The 15825-nt window shown below is 43.2% G+C and overlaps 1 protein-coding gene across 4 annotated transcripts in view; it reads left to right on the top strand.

Moving 5' to 3' along the window:
* The window catches only part of PPFIBP2 (PPFIA binding protein 2), a 157708-nt gene that overhangs the window by 96274 nt on the left and 45609 nt on the right, over positions 1 to 15825 (top strand). For 3 of the 4 annotated variants that reach the window (XM_021717324.1, XM_008067521.2, XM_008067523.2), the window contains one exon: positions 8110 to 8241. In XM_021717324.1, the coding sequence (XP_021572999.1) occupies positions 8110 to 8241 (132 nt within the window). Of the gene's footprint in view, positions 1 to 3973; positions 4253 to 8109; positions 8242 to 15825 lie in introns of those variants that run through there. The other variant, XM_008067522.1, reaches the window with a different exon arrangement.

The following is a 15825-nucleotide window of genomic DNA, read 5'->3' as shown; positions in this document are numbered from 1 at the left end:
AATACCTACTCAGATGTAGTCCCAAACTCATTGAACCTGTCTGGATTGCCCAGGAAACCTTCCCCATTAAGAAGAGACATTTCTTGTCTGGGCACGGTGGCTCAAGCCTGTAATCTCAGCACTTTGGGAGGCCGAGGTGAGAGGATTGCCTGAGCCCACGGGTTCCAGACCAGCCTTGGCAATTTGGCGAGACCTTATCTCCACAGTAAATCAAAAAATAAGCTGGATATGGTGGCACACACCTGTAGTTTCAGCTAGGTGGAAGACTGAGGCAGAAGGATCGCCAGAGCTCAGCAGGTCAAGGCTGCAGTGTTCATGAGTTTGCCACTGCACTCCAGCCTGGACAATCCCTGGGCTCAGGCAGTCCTCTTGCCTCAGCCTCCCAAAGTGCTGGGATTACAAGTTTGAGCCACCGCTCCTGGCCTCAAATGAATCTTTAAGAAGGGATCAGTCTGAGTCAGTTTTCGCTGGTCTGGGATCATTTGAGCCTAGTCTAGAGCTCACAGTGCTAGATCCTGCCTCTTGGATCCTTAACAGGTCGAGGCATGGCCCAGCTACACACTGAAGCCATAGGAGCCCAGGGCATAGACCAGAGACTTCCATGTTACTAGCTCAGATCATGCTAGCAACAAAATCTGCATCACAGGGAGGATGCCCCTTAGTCTGTTGGTATATTTGAGATGCCTGGTGACTTTTTCTAAAATGGCCTCCATGGGCTCTCCGGGGTCTAGTAGTTTCCTGCACAGTAAGCTCTCCTGCCTCTGATCACTGACCCTTCTCCAGAGGGTGATGATCTCAGGAAGAAGCTGATATTGCTCCATGGTTAAGAGGTTTTATTCAGAGCTGGCAGCCAAACAAAGCATTTGCCCTAACTAGCCATTTCCAGATGTCATTGCTGTTGAGAACAGAAAGGATGTTCAGTATCAAAAGGAACACAGGGTACAGGAGTACAGTGGAGAGGAAGAGAGGATGCAAACCCTCCTTGTTAGGACACAACCCTGCTTTTGGAAATCCCTGGATGACACCATCCTCTACTTCCATCTTCCAACCTGGCCCAGAGCTTCAGAGTTTAGGCAACTTCATTGCTCTGGCTGTCTTTTAGGTTGTGGAGAGTGACAAATATAGGCAATCCGGAGTCAGCAGACATGAGTTTTGCAGATTTACCACTTGCTGTTTATCAGGGAAAGTCAATGAATCTGTTTTCTTACTTGTAGAGAGTGAGGATGACAATATGGATGCTATATTGCCCACCTCTTACCTCTTAGAGCCGTAGTAAAGTTATTCCAGTTTTGTTAAACGTGAACCATGACACAAGTGGCCGTTGTTAGTCAAGACACTGAGCAAAGGTTTATGGGGCCCAAGACACAGGCCCAGTACCTGGCTGATAAATTTCCCAGGAGAACCTTTAAGGGGGTATTTCTATCTCAAAGAGAATATTAAACAGAGCTGTACATGGTCTGGTGAAAGCCCAGATCTGTCTGAGGAAGGGAGACACTGAATCAGGAGTGAAGAAAACAGGAATTTCCCAAATATTCTCAAAAACTCTGAGGAATTTGTGAGACAGAGATAACTAGTTTCTTTAGGATTATCTCATTTGATGCTGGATCTCCAGGCCACAGTGTAAAGTAGATACTTTAACTCCTTTTTACAGATAAGTATGAAGTTCAGAGAGATGATTGAGTTAGTGGGAACTGAGTCCAGGCTCAAACTCATGTTGACTACAAGCACCTCTTCTCTGCACAGTGTTATTTATGAAAGAGGCTTCCCTGCAAGGCCTGGGCCTTTTACTTCAAAGGGCAAAGAGACTTATTTTTCCTTTCATGCCTTTCCATGGATCTTTCACTCTGGTTTCAGATTGCCAGTCTGGCTGCAGGCCTTGTCATTGGTTGGTAACTCCCTGGGTCATATTCCACACTTAAAGATGGAGGTAATTGCTTCAAGATGTGGCCCATTAAGGAGTGCATACATTGAGAGGCAAATTCTTTGTATCAACTCCAGTCAGAACCTGAGCTTTAGAAACAGGAAATGGTGGTTGCTCTAAGATGTAAACTTTCTTTCATCTCTGAGAAAGGAGAAGTATTTGTCCTGGAAGAGGTTAGGAGTAGTGGTGAAGTGTGGGGGTGAGTGATAGTTTCGTTCTTTTTTTTTTTTTCCTGAAAGCGTCATGACACAGTTCCATGGTACTTCACAGTAAGTTAAACAAACCACGCTCCTCCCTCCCACACCACCTCCCTTCTCTGACTTACACAGGCAGCCTTGAAACAATTGGGAGCAGAAGCAGAATGCTGCCTGTGAAGCCTTTGCCCCCATCCTTAGCTGCTGCCCGCCCCCCACCAGCTTCTCACCCCACACGTTGTGGTAGCTGCATGGCCCCAAGAGATTCCAGTAGAATCCCACCCTGAAGGTCAGCAAGCGTCTAACCAGGAGGCAAGCATCGCTGGCAAGGATGTGCCTCGTACCCACTCCAGATATAGCCTGGATCCAGAACTGACTCCAGTCTTGGGGATGAGAGCTAGGGATCCAGGAGCATATTCCTTATAGGACAGACAGAATAAAAGCAGGCAGAAAAGGAGATGAAGAAGAAAAGACAAAGGTCAAGAAAACCCGGAACAAGGAAGAATAGGTGGGAAGAAGCAGTTTACGTTGAGTGGATGAGGGGCGAGTCAGTTAAGAGCTGAGAAGTATAAGTTGCATCTGAAAGTTTGGGCATTGGTCCCAAGAACTAGAATTATTTCTGTGCCTTACTTGGTGAAGGGAGAAGCCTGGTTGCAGGCAAACAGACATCTTGTTGAGGAGTGACAGGAAAAGAACTTGACTGTGAGGTGGAGAGGGAAGTGACAGACATACTTGCCCAGCAATAGGGCCTGGAAAAGTTGATGGTAATAGTTTGAGGGGAAGGCAAGGTCAAAAGGGAAGTTTCTTTAGAATGTTAAAAATGTGGCCATGTCTACAGCCCAAGGAATGGGAACTGATGGTAAGGGAGAGATTAAATACCTGTCAGAGTGCATGATTGATGGTCCTTGCCTAGAGTAGTAGCACAGGGCTTGGTGGGAACCTCCCCAAAAAGCTGTACAGAGGTGGGGAGAGTCTAGGACCATGTGGGTGGGAGTCATTCTGAGTTACTACCTAGAGAGAGAAACAGGACCAGAACTTGGAGAACAAAGCCAGATGCTGCTGGTTAACCAATTTGTATAGGGATATATGAAGTCTGGAGACTGAGAAATGGCTGAAGACAGGAAGGTCAGTCAGATGAGACAATTTAGGAACAAATTCTGAAAGCATTATATCCTTTGACTTCTGCTCTTTATGTGCGAACAAAGTGTACTGGTCTAGGGAACAGTTTTAAGAGGTGAAATAAACTGACAGAGAAATTGGCAATGTGCAATTGTGGCAGGTTAGCCTTAGAAAGGAGCTGTGGGCTTGTTTTCTCTAAAACAGGAATTTAAGAGATATGTATGAGAGTTGGTTCTGGGAAACTTTGAAACAGAAAGAACTTAAGTTCAATGAATGATCAGATGATTTTTGTCTTTCAGTAAATATGAGGAGAGGTTATTTGAGGAAAGAGGGGAAGGGACTTAGGGCTTGCAAAGAATAGAAAAGATTTGGAACAATCTCTGAATAGTATCGACCAGAGAAGAAAACAAGTTTTGCTAGGCAGTATTGGAAGATAAGCTGTTATCACATAGCATACACTTGACATCATTAAGTGACTTTGACTAGCAATTCTTGGGCCATGGAGGAGTGGAAACAGACAAAAGACTGAGATGTGGTATGTATGGGGCTGTGAGAAACAAATGTACATCAGGTCTGGGAGCAGGGTTGAGTTTGAGTGAAGGATTTTCTGGTGTAGATAGGAGTACAGTTGAAATTATTAATTTCAAGATATAGAGTGGATTAAGGAAGACAAATATTATTTAAAGAATGTTGATAAACAAGAAAGGTAGGGAGTTATTAAATAACTAGAGGCCACAGGAGAAAAAATTAGAGGTTGAGTGAGCAAATGGGACAGATGAAAGGTCAGAAGATTGTGGCCAGAGGAGGGAATTTCAGAGCTGAAGCTTTAGAAGCAAAGCAAACACGTTCGGGATAAGGATGAGAGGCAAGTTGCAGTCCTGCTGTTGAGAACCTGAAGTGAAGTGAAAGAAAAGCCTGCTGAAGCCGAGGTCAAGGAGTATAAATCCAGAGTGGACACTACACGGAAGAGTCATTAACAAGGATGTTGAAGCTACTTAGGAGACGGAATGTACCCAAAGTAGGTAAAGAAGCTGTTGATAGAAAAACAGAAACCTCAAGGAAAGTGAGGAACTGTCTTGATTCTGTGTATTTGGGGGCGGGGGTTGGGGGGGATGTGGTATAACTGAATACTGCTGCATTAGAATAGGATGGTAGATATGGACAATCAGTAGTGACAAATAATGGTCTGGAAGCAGTCCTGAAACAGGAGAAAGGTGTTCTGTGAGTTGGGTTGGTGGAAACAGTGGTCTTCACTTGAAATGACTGGGGAAAATGTTTCATATTGTTCAAAAGTTATGTTGGGAATAGATGGAGCAGTTGAGGATGTAGGGTAGTTAATTCCTATGAAAACACGTGTTTTAGAAATTGCTATATATATAATAGTGGCTTGGGACCTTGCTGGATCTGGAGATGAGGAAGTAGAGCTGGATTGGGATAAGTTTGCTGAAGGCTGCTTTTGAATTAGGAACTAGAATGATAATTGTTGATGGCAAGGACAAGTGGGAGATGATCATGAAGGGTAGAAGCACATGCTAGTAGATACAAGCTAGAAATGAGTCAGCAAAAGTTTTATTATTAGTGAACTATGTGAAATTAACAACCTTGGGTTTCTAATTAAAACTTGAGTGTGTCCAATTGTGAATTTCCATCTGGAATGTTAGGGGGATCCAATTAAAACACTGACATGACCAATTGGAATGGCTATTGGAACCAATTAAAATATCCTCATCAGCTAAGACACTGGTATGACAATTACAACCTGGTAGTTAACACAGCTAGAGGTAGGCAACCCCCTCGTGTCCCCTCCCACTGTGGGAGCTTTTCTGACCTCTCAATAAATCCTGCTTTCTCATTAAAAAAAAAAAAAAAAAGTGATGTTGGCAGTGAAGGAAGCAGAGTAAACTCTTAGCTCTCAAAAAGGATACATTTTGAGATCTTTTTGAATCCCACTAAAACAATATCTTGAATGCTAATCAGAAAACAAAACTGCATGAATATCATCTTAAAATACTCGACAAGGGCTGCATCTTTAACTGTCATGTCCCAGTCATTGGCATCTGGTAGGTATTTAAAAACATATTTATTGAATAAATGAATGAAGCCTCATGGAGGAATTTGTCCCACAGATCTCAGTACTCCAAATAAATTGTTACTATCTGTGTATTTGGGGGCGAGGGCTGGGGGGGGATGTAGTATAACTGAATACTACTGCATTAGAATGCAGTCTCATGGAGGAGTTTAAGATGTTACTATCTTTTTTTTTTTTTTTTTGAGTTGGAATCTCACTCTGTCGCCCACACTGGAGTGCAGTGGCTGCTCCCAGCCACCGCAGCCTTGACCTGCCGGGCTCCAGCGATCCTTCCGCCTCAGCCTTCCAAGTAGCCAGAATTACAGGCACACACTACCATGCCTGGCTGATTTTTTGATTTATTGTAGAGATGAGGTCTTGCCAAGTTGCCCAGGCGGGTCTCGAACCCGCGGGCTCAGGCAAGATGTTACTATCTTAAGGACCTTGGTTTGTGTATGTGTTCCTTTCCCCGTTTGCATTGGCAGCTGAGAGCTCACATACACATTATAGTCCATCTGTAGCTTAATGGCATAGGTTGTCTACCAACTGTAACTCTGGCTTCAACTTTTTTTTTTTCTACTTTAATTTTTTTTTTTTCAGTCATTTTTGGAATAGGGCAGATAGATGAAAGGATAGATAGAGAATGAGGTAGTAGAGGGAGAGAGAAAGGTAGAGAAAGAAAGAGGGGGTGGGAGGGAGATATTCACATACTTAACACACAGAGAACTCATTTCCTGTGCCCTCACGCCAGGGGAAGAACTGCTAAAGATCCTTTATGGCCTGCATAGCCTTAGCACTGGCCCTGGTAGAGAGTATATGCTCAATAAAATCTTGTCGATTTGAGTGGACATTTCCTGGGCTCACTGTTTGTTGATTTTTTTTTTTTAGCATTTAAAAAAATATCCCTTCAAATATGTGACTTCTTTTCCTGTTTGAGAAGCAATGTGATTCATTAGAAATGAATTCTGGAGTCAAACAGATCTTGGTTTGAAAACTAACTCTGCTGTCGATTGGCATGTGTCTTTGACCAAAGGATTTGTTTGCCTTCTCTGGGTCTGTTTCCTCATCTGTAAAACTGGGATTATAATACTGTCAACTCACTGGGAAGGTTTATTAAGAGAATGTATGTAAGAGCACCAGCAGAGTCTAGCACAGAGGAGGCACTCAACAAATCCAAGTGTCCATTGCATTGGACACACTCACCTGGCTGACTCCTTGTGACCAAGTACCCACAGCTCTGGCTGCAGCGCGCTGCCTCTGCCCTGTGAGGGCAGTCTGACTGGCCCAGTACTCAGGGAGCTCATTTGCTGAGCTATTAGAGGTCTAGATACTCATGCACTCAAATTAGCAGATGCACAGGTTTTGTAGCCTACCTCTCCCAGGTCCTGGAGCTTCAGCCTACGGAATTGTGTATTCCAAGTCATAATCTTTGCCCTGTGTAGTTTGATTCATAAACTGAGGACAGTTTTGAATCTGTGTGCTCATAGATATAGGTTCAGTATGTTGAAATCGCCGTGCTGGAGTTGGGTTACCCAAGATATTTACATACTTAAGACATGAATATCTTAAGTATGTGAGTATCTTTCCCTTCTGTTCATTTGTGCTGTTGCTTTCCTGATTGCTGGGTGTATTCTTGCCAGAACCTTTGTAGCCAGTGTCTGCCATGTGCCAGGATCTTGGACCTCATAGGACATGGCCATTTGCCAATGGAGAAGTATGTTGCTCTGGACTTTGGGAAATGCTTCTGGTTTTGGGGGTCCTTTATACATCTTAGTAGTCCTAAGTAGGTGTCTTGCCTATCTCCTTTGTTGTTTATCTTGTTTACGCTCATTAAGTGTATGTATTAGTGACAGGTTTGTTTCAAGGACCTGAGATATCTGATTGTGGTCTGCCACTGTTCTAGTGATGGCAGGGCTAGTAATAACCTCCTTGGTCTGTCCTCACGATCAGGAAACAACAGTCTTTTTGTTTGTATCCCATAGTTGCCAAATTGTAATTTTGTTTTTGTTTTTGTTTTTGTTTTTTGAGTTGGAGTCTCACTCTGTCGCCCAGACTGGAGTGCAGTGGCCGCTCCTGGCCACCGCAGCCTCGACCTGCTGGGCTCCGGCGATCCTTCCGCCTCAGCCTTCCAAGTAGCCAGAATTATAGGCATGCACTACCACGCCCGGCTGATTTTTTGATTTATTGTAGAGATGAGGTCTCGCTGCCCAGGCGAGTCTCGAACCCGCGGGCTCAGGCAATCCATTCACCTCAGCCTCCCAAAGGCACGGGATTACAGGCTGAGCCACCGAGCCGGGCTCCAAATTGTAATTTTGATATAGCTGAGGAAAGATTCATCTCACATAGTAAGATTCTAGTGTAATCATTCGATAAATCTCTCTCTGAGCATCTGCTTTGTGTTCTTAACTCTGTGTAGGTTCATTGCATTGAGGTGTGGTGAAGATTAGGCTGAGCATTGATTGAGCCCAGAAGGTGATCTAGAAATTTTGGTTTTGAAAAATATATTGTTAATTTAAGTGTTTTTGGTTTGGTAGAGAGGATCTGCTGCTTTACTTGTAAAAAGGTGGAGGAATGTCATTCTTTGAGAGTACTCATTCATTTTTTTCTACATGAAAGTAATGGATAATGGTTTCTATGGACAAACATTTTTTTGAAAACTGTCACTCACACTGTCTTTCAAAGCACAGTGGGTGGTGTCAGGGGTTGCTATCCCTGAGTGACCCAGTGACAGCCCAAGCCCTTACCTATCTAGAGCTGTCCTTGTTGCAATGGTGGTTTCTGATTTTGAGATATGTTTTTGCTTGCAGGAACTGCTAAGTCGCACATCTCTTGAGACCCAGAAGCTCGATCTGATGACTGAAGTGTCTGAGCTAAAGCTCAAGCTGGTTGGCATGGAGAAGGAGCAGAGAGAGCAGGAAGAGAAGCAGAGAAAAGCAGAGGTGGGTGGATACACCAGATGACTCTGGGGGGAAATGTAATGTCCTATGCTGAGACCTGGGAAGGCAATCCTAATGTGGACTCAGGCCATCTTCCCAAGCTTGGAAGCTGGTAGGTGCCAGAAATATCTATACACTAGAGATGCAATGATCTGTTAATCCCATGTTATCAGGTTTTGCTAGGGCTGCAAATTTCGACAATACCCAAACCATCTACTTTTGGCTCTAAGGCTTATCCTCCCTCAGATTGCTGACAAAGATGGAAAGGGAAGTAGAAGTAGGGGAAGGATCAGACAAAATGCAGAGGAACACATGATGTCTTCTGTGAAAACCAAGGTAATTACCATGTACTGGGGTGAAGTCAGCCTCCCAACATGCCATTGTCACAGGATCTAAGGAGTCTGGAGACATTTCTTGATGTGCGTGTCCCTGACCCAGATAGAACCTCAAGTTGGGTGTTTATTTTCTCTTGGTGGGTCCTTTGGATGTGCCCATGCACATGCCTTATCTTTTTTTGAGTTAGAGTCTCACTCTGTCACCCAGACTGGAGGGCAATGGCACACTTCCGGCTACCGCAGCCTTGACCCACTGGGTTCAGGTGATTCTTCCGCCTCAGCCTTCAAAGTAGCTGGAACTACAGGCACATGCCACCATGCCTGGCTAATGTTTTTATTTTATTGTAGAGAGGAGGTCTCGCCAAGTTGCCCAGGCTGAGCTTGAATCCGCGGGCTCAGGCAATCCTCTCACCTTGGCCTCCCAAAGTGCTGGGGTTCTAGGTGTGAGTTACCGTACCCAGCCTACATGCCTTCTTTTAGGGAATGTTTTCCTGTTTTTGGTTTTCAGGCTTCATATACCATTGGCTAGAGCATACCAAACTCCTTTTTGAATAAATGGTTTTGTTGGGGTTTTTTTTGAGTTGGAGTCTTACTCCATCGCCCAAGTGTAGTGGCATGCTCATGGCCACCCCAGTGCCAACCTGCTGGGCTCAGGCAATCTTTCTACCTCAGCCTTCCAAGTAGCTGAAACTACCGGAATGCACTATCACGCCCGGCTAATTTTTTGATTTATTGTAGAGATGAGGCCTCGTCAAGTTGCCCAGGCTGGTCTCAAACCTGTGGGCTCAGGCAGTCCTCTCACCTTGGCTTCCCAAAGTGCTAGGATTACGGGCTTGAGTCACCACGCCCGACCTGAATAAATGTTTAAGGAATTTTAGGCTCCCACCTCCTTTATTTGAGAGACGGCAGCCTCCTTTAACCTTGGATAACCATCTTCATGTGCCTCTATCTTTAAGTCCTTATATTCATTCTTGGTAGCATGAGCTATGAAAGAAAAAGTTAGGTTTTACGTTGAGAAACAGCTCACTCATTTACTGACATAACTGTTTAATAGCTCTACTTCAACAAATTGGCTCCTTAGTCTCTCTGAACTTCAATTTCTTTATCTGTGAAATGGATGACTGTGTGGTAAAGTCTAAATACAATCATGAAAGTTGCTTAACTTAGTACCTAACATAGTATTTGGCATTTCATATACCAGTGAAGAATGGTTTATCTTTTTCTCTTTTCATTTAGGCATCTCCACAATCTAAAGATGGATATTATTCCTTTCTGATAAGTGCCAGCATTACTGTGTACTGACACCTGCCATGTTTGCTGGGTAAACACTGGTGTTTGGAACACTTCTACTGTTTGGGCATATTCCCTGCATTTGCTTTTAAGAATATGCTCATTAGTAAGGAGTAGAGTTGGCTGAAAGAAGATATTTACAGTAAGCTGATGACATAGTTTCTAGTAATTAAGAGTATAGGCCAGCTGGATTTGGTGGCTCAGGCCTGTAGTCCCAGCACTTTGGAAGGCCGAGGTGGGGGGATTGCCTGAGCCCACGAGTTCGAGAACAGCCTGGACACCTTGGCAAGACCTCATCTCTACAATAAACCAAAAAATTAGCTGACTGTTATAGTGCATGCCTGTAGTTCCAGCTACTTGGAAGGCTGAGGCAGAAGGATGGCCTGAGCCCAGCAGGTTGACGCTGGGGTGGCCATAAACGTGCCAGTGCACTCCAGCCTGGGTGATGGATAGAGACTCCAACTTAAAAAAAAAAAAAGTATAGTCCATTGAATCAGATCTGCTGGCTTTAATTTGAGCTCAGCTACTCAGTAGTTCTGTGATCTTGTGCAGTTAATTTAACCTCCCCAAACTCTATTTCTTCTTCTTTAAGATGGAGATGGTAATCCTTCCCACTTCTGTGGTTATTCTGAGGAGTGAACGAGATAATATGTGTAGAGACCTTAGCATAGAGCTGGACACATAGTAATAACTAGCTTTTATTGATCACTTACTGATAGTGTTAAGCATTCCAGAAATGGAAATAGACTTAGATTCTTTATTTACATACTGCAAAGGTCACACAGACTGAAAGTCGATCTGTATGAAGTGTTATTTAAATGGACTCTGTTTTGTAAGTGTTCAGAGAGAAGTAATTGAATTCTCTCCTGCTTTTTTGTTGTTGTTTTTTTTTTACCAGTATTTCAAGATGTGTAATTACATGTGAACACATGTTAGGGCTTTGGGTGCAGAATTCAATAAACTCTGTGAAAAAGACTTAAAGTGGCAGAGACTCAAATCCACTTCAGACAAAAAGGAAGGAGAGAGAGTCATGTCACATACCTTGGAAAGTCCAGGGCTTAAAAAGTTCAGTATGACTAGGTCCTCGTAATTTCATGGTGTCACTAGAAATCAACCTTAACCATATCATTTGGTTCGTCTGTCTTACCCTTATTCTTAAGCAAGCTTCCCGAAGTGATGACAAAGATAACCATCAGTGGCTCAGACTGATACGCTGCCAACCTGGCAACTCCTGCAGAGAAAGAGATTCTTTCTCAAAGGTTCCAGCAAAAGCCCTAGGATTGCATCTCATTGTGTCAATGTGGGTCACATGCCTGGTTCTGCACTACCCGCCTTAGGGATCCATGCATGATTGTGAGAGTCAGTCCACCTGTGGAAACATGCAGAGTTAGTACCACGCTGGGACAACTCCATCCCTTTTTAGGGAAGTCAGGAAGAAAAAGAGGGCTCCCACTTCTGGGATAAGTCTTACTACCACAGTCATTTTACTGTTCGCTTTTTTTCTTTCTTTTATGAAAGAGTGTTTTGAAATCTGAGGGCTTTTGTTTTTGTTTTCCATCAATCTGTTCATACACGAGACAACAGAGACCTGAGCAGCTGGCCTCAGTCCTACCAGATAACAATTCTTCCCAGTTGCTAGTACAAATATTAGGTTTCCACGTGGAGGAATTTTGTAGGCTGTTCAAGCCTGTGATAATCAGTGAGCAGCCACATGACCTGAAACAAATTCCTGTTTCTTGTAATTGGACCTGATCTTTACTGGTGTGCCCAGAACTTCTGCCTCTCTTTTGACTGTTAGGAGCGCCAGGGGCTTAAAACCATGGAGTGCGGCTTAAGCTGCACCTTTGTCATGTGTGTGGAGATGGTGGAGATGTTTATTTTGGAGTGAAGCATTTTGCTAGCTAAGGTCACCAGAGGTTGTAATTACATGAGTAAAGAGAATGCTGCTTCCCATACCAAGTTGCTGCTGTTTTTCCAGTGAATGTACTTGGCCTAAGGGCTGATTGCTTTTGGTCTGGAAAAAGCAGTTTTTGTTCCCCTCCCATCACCCCCTCAACCAGGTATATGGCAGCCAGATCTGAAATAAATCTCTTCAGTGTAGCTCAGGCTTTATCCTCAAATTCTGTTTTATGTTTTAATAAAAAAAGAGGTTACTGGTGTTGAGAGCATTGCAGACTGCTCCTTCACCTCTAGTTCTCGTCATAGGCTAAGCCTGTACCCTGCCGCCTGTTGTGAGTTGTGGAAATTATTGCTGGCAATTGCTCTGTAAGACCTGAGGATGTGAAGGTGCAGGTTTCCTGATGCCTGACCTTGCTCAGGAGTCAGTCAGTAGCATCTCAGGTGAGATATGGGTGAATACTGGGTTTCCTGTTTACCTTTTTTTTTTTTTTTTTTTGAGTCAGAATCTCACTCTGTCACCCAGGCTGGAGTATAGTCGCATGATCTTGGCTATCACAGCCTCCACCTGCTCGGCTCAGGCAATCCTTCTGCCTCAGCTTTCCAAGTAGCTGGAACTTTAGACACCCACCACCATATCCGGCTAATTTTTTTTTTTAATTGTAGAGACTAGGTCTCACCAAGTTGCCCAGGCTGGTCTCAAACCCCTGCACTCAGGCAATCCTATTGCCTCAGCATCCCAGAGTGCTGGGACCTCAGGCATGAGCCACTGTGCCCGGCTTCCTGTTTACCTTTACTTATCAGCCGTTTGCATTGGTTCCTGGTCATTTCAGGGTACCCAAGATGGGACAAATTAGATTTACTCTTGAAAAGCAGGGCTGTGGAAGAGTGATTGACATGGAAAATAAATACCAGAATTAGGAAGAATGGAGCATGCAAGAAAGAGATCCAGGACAACTCCTTTGGGTCCGCTCCCACTGTGGGAGCTTTTCTGTCCTCAATAAATCCTGCTTTCTGGGAAAAAAAAAAGAGAGAGAGAGAGATCCAGAGGCAAAGAAAAACCTCTGTGTGGACATAGATCAAAAACATTTCAAAGGCACATTGCTCAGATGAATCTTCTTCAGAGAAGGGATTCTGGCTTCTCTATGTGCTGGGGTGCAGGGGACCTTCACCTGGATCCCGTGGTGGCACCAAAGGGTTCTGTGTGTAGTTACTGGAACAGTGTGTTAAGAGGGGAGCAGGGATCCTGGATGTGCTAGAAAGTGAAGAGGGCCCAACTGATAAGGATATACATGAACAGAAAGCGAGCTGAAGAGAAGCTTTAGGATTTCCTGCAGAAAATGGAATGTTTTCCAGCACAGATGGTGGTGTGCCATCCCTTCTTCCTGTGGCTAGGACCTTGGAAAAGAGGCATTCTGATTTCTGAAGTGGGGCAACCAGAATGCTGGGCTTGAAATACAGAGCGAGGGCCGGAAAGATTGTGTTTGCTCTGAGATGAGCTGCCCTGTTGAGGAGAGTTTTATTGTTCTTGTCTTTAGTTTACTTATATTGTTTATTTATTTTTATGAATATAAGAAATATACTTCCATAATTCAAAAACCAAAAACGTATATATCAGAAAGTCTCTAGCACCTGTCCTCCAGACAGTAGTCAAGAATCAATGCTCTCAGTTTGTTTTGTATCCTTCCAGGGTTATCTTATTCATGGAAAAGCAAATTCATGTGGATATACACACACACACACACACACATGCACGTCTTTCTTTCATTTTTATAAAGTACACTATTCTTGACCTTTCTCTTTTTTTAACAGGTAGTGGATTATTCTCTCTCTTTTCTTTCTTTTTGTTTTCTTTTGGGGTTGTTTTGTGGGTATTTTTTGGACATTGTCTAATTTATTTTAGATTGTCAGCAAATATTTTATTTTAGATTCAAGGGGTGCATTGCAGGTTTATTACATAGGTATATTGCGTGATGGTGAGATTTGATCTTCTATTGAGCCTGTCACCCAGGTGGTGAGCATGGTATCCAGTGGGTGGTTTTTCAGCCATTCCTCTCCTCTCTCTCCACTTTAGGAGTGCCCAGTATCTGTTGTTCCCATTCTTATGCCCATATGTACCCACTGTTTACCTCCCACTTATAATGAGAACATACTGTATTCAGTTTTTTTGTTTCTGTGATAATCCACTTAGAATGTTGGCCTTTCTTTTTTAAATTTAGCAGTCTTGGGAATTTTTTTTTCATACCAAGTATGTTTTTTAAAAAAATTATTCGTTTTTATGTCTCCATACTGTTCTACTATTGACTATTGCTTAATTTATTTAACCAGTTCTCTCCCAGTGAACATTTGGGTTGTTTCCAAGTTCTTGTTATTACAAATAATGCTGTAGTGAATAATCTTGAACATGTATGAGGATATTGAAGTGAAATTGATGCATCAAGGGGTACATGCACTTGAAATTTTGACAGATTTTTCCACATTGCCCTCTATAGCGTACAGAGGTTATTTCCACCAGCAACATAGTGTATAAGAGTACCTGAACAATATTAAGAGCCTGAAAAAATAGAGAAATTACTTAGTAAAATTGTGTATAAGATTAACAGGTAAGATGGGATGGGAAACACTATGATTATGGGAGGCACACGATAGCCTCACATATAAACATAATAAGAAGAAAGAATCTTGATGGTTGGCAAAGCGGGATTAAAAAACAAAGTGAACTGAGATTACCACACAGGACAGCAATTATAACCTCATAAATGTCATCTAGTCTTCACGATGTGGGAACCAAGAATGGAACAGAGCTACAAAAGGGTCTTCCCTGTGGGAAATGAACAGAACTGTTGAGAGAAGATATGAGCTATCCCTGGAGATAAAGAATTACAAGGCCAAGTTGAAATGCCAAGCCTAAGGATGGGCACATACTGGAAAACTGCAACATAGGGTTGGGGGGAATTAAGGCAGAGTGGCCCAGAAGTGCATAACACTGAGCAGAGGGAGGAAAATAGATGCATTCCCGATGTGTAATTGATGCAGGCAAGGGGCAGTGATGGAGGGAGGAGAGCAGCAACTATATAGCTCCTAAAGATCTCCAGCTGAATATGGAAGTATTTGAAAGTGTGTTTGTTTTTTTCACTTGCTTACAGTCTACTCAGAGGGTAGAAAAACAACTGGGAAAACTACAATTCTAACTTCAATATTGGAGAAAAGGAAGAAATTGGTTTATGAAATAAAAATGATGGGTACTTTGAGAGAAAGTTGTTGTTGTTATATGGAAGTTCATGAAAGTGAGCGAGGGAAAAACTAGGCATAGACAGACATGCACTGTAGACTTTGGTAAATCATACCTTTGGAAGTTTAGAAATAAACTCCCTCTAGATGAGAAGAAGACTCAAAATGAGAGGAAGACCTCTAGATGAGAAGAAGACTCAAGAATATTGAACTACTGAAAAATAATTCTCACCGTGCAATCTCACAAATAATACCATGAGAAAGAGAGAGCAGAGAGGTACTAGAGCATAGAGGTACTAGAGAGGAAATAGTTTTCAAAAGGGCTTGTACAAAAGATAGAATGAACACTTGTATACTAAGGACAAATAAAAGTGCACCTGCATGGTCAGAATCAGGAAGGACACCCCAAACAAAAGGATGAGGCTGAGGACAATAGAAAACCTTAAAAAAAAAAAGGTTATGGGCTTCAGCTTGGCTCAGTGGCTCAGCCTGTAATCCCAGCATTTTGGGATGCCGAGGCAAGTGGGTTGCCTGAGCCCATGGGTTTGAGACCTGCCTGGGCAACTTGGTAAGACCTCATCTCTATAATAGATAAAAAATTAGCTGGGCATGGTAGTGCACACCTGTAGTTCCAGCTACTTGGAAGGCTGAGGTGGAAGGATCTCTGGGGCCCAGCAGGTCGATACTGGAGTGACCTGGAGCATGCCACTGCACTCCAGCCTGGGTGACAGAGTAAGACTCCAACTCAAAAAAAAAAAAAAAAAGTTGTGTTCTTAATAAGAAGATCAAAGAAAGAAGGGACTTGATTCCACTGATGCCTCTGACAATACAAAAA

This window comes from Carlito syrichta, unplaced genomic scaffold (assembly GCF_000164805.1).
Source record: "Carlito syrichta isolate Samal-C Ts95f unplaced genomic scaffold, Tarsius_syrichta-2.0.1 Scaffold309682, whole genome shotgun sequence".
Classification (NCBI taxonomy): Eukaryota; Metazoa; Chordata; class Mammalia; order Primates; family Tarsiidae; genus Carlito; species Carlito syrichta.
The sequence above is the reverse complement of the archived record's forward strand: the minus strand, read 5'-3'. Positions and strand labels throughout refer to the sequence as shown.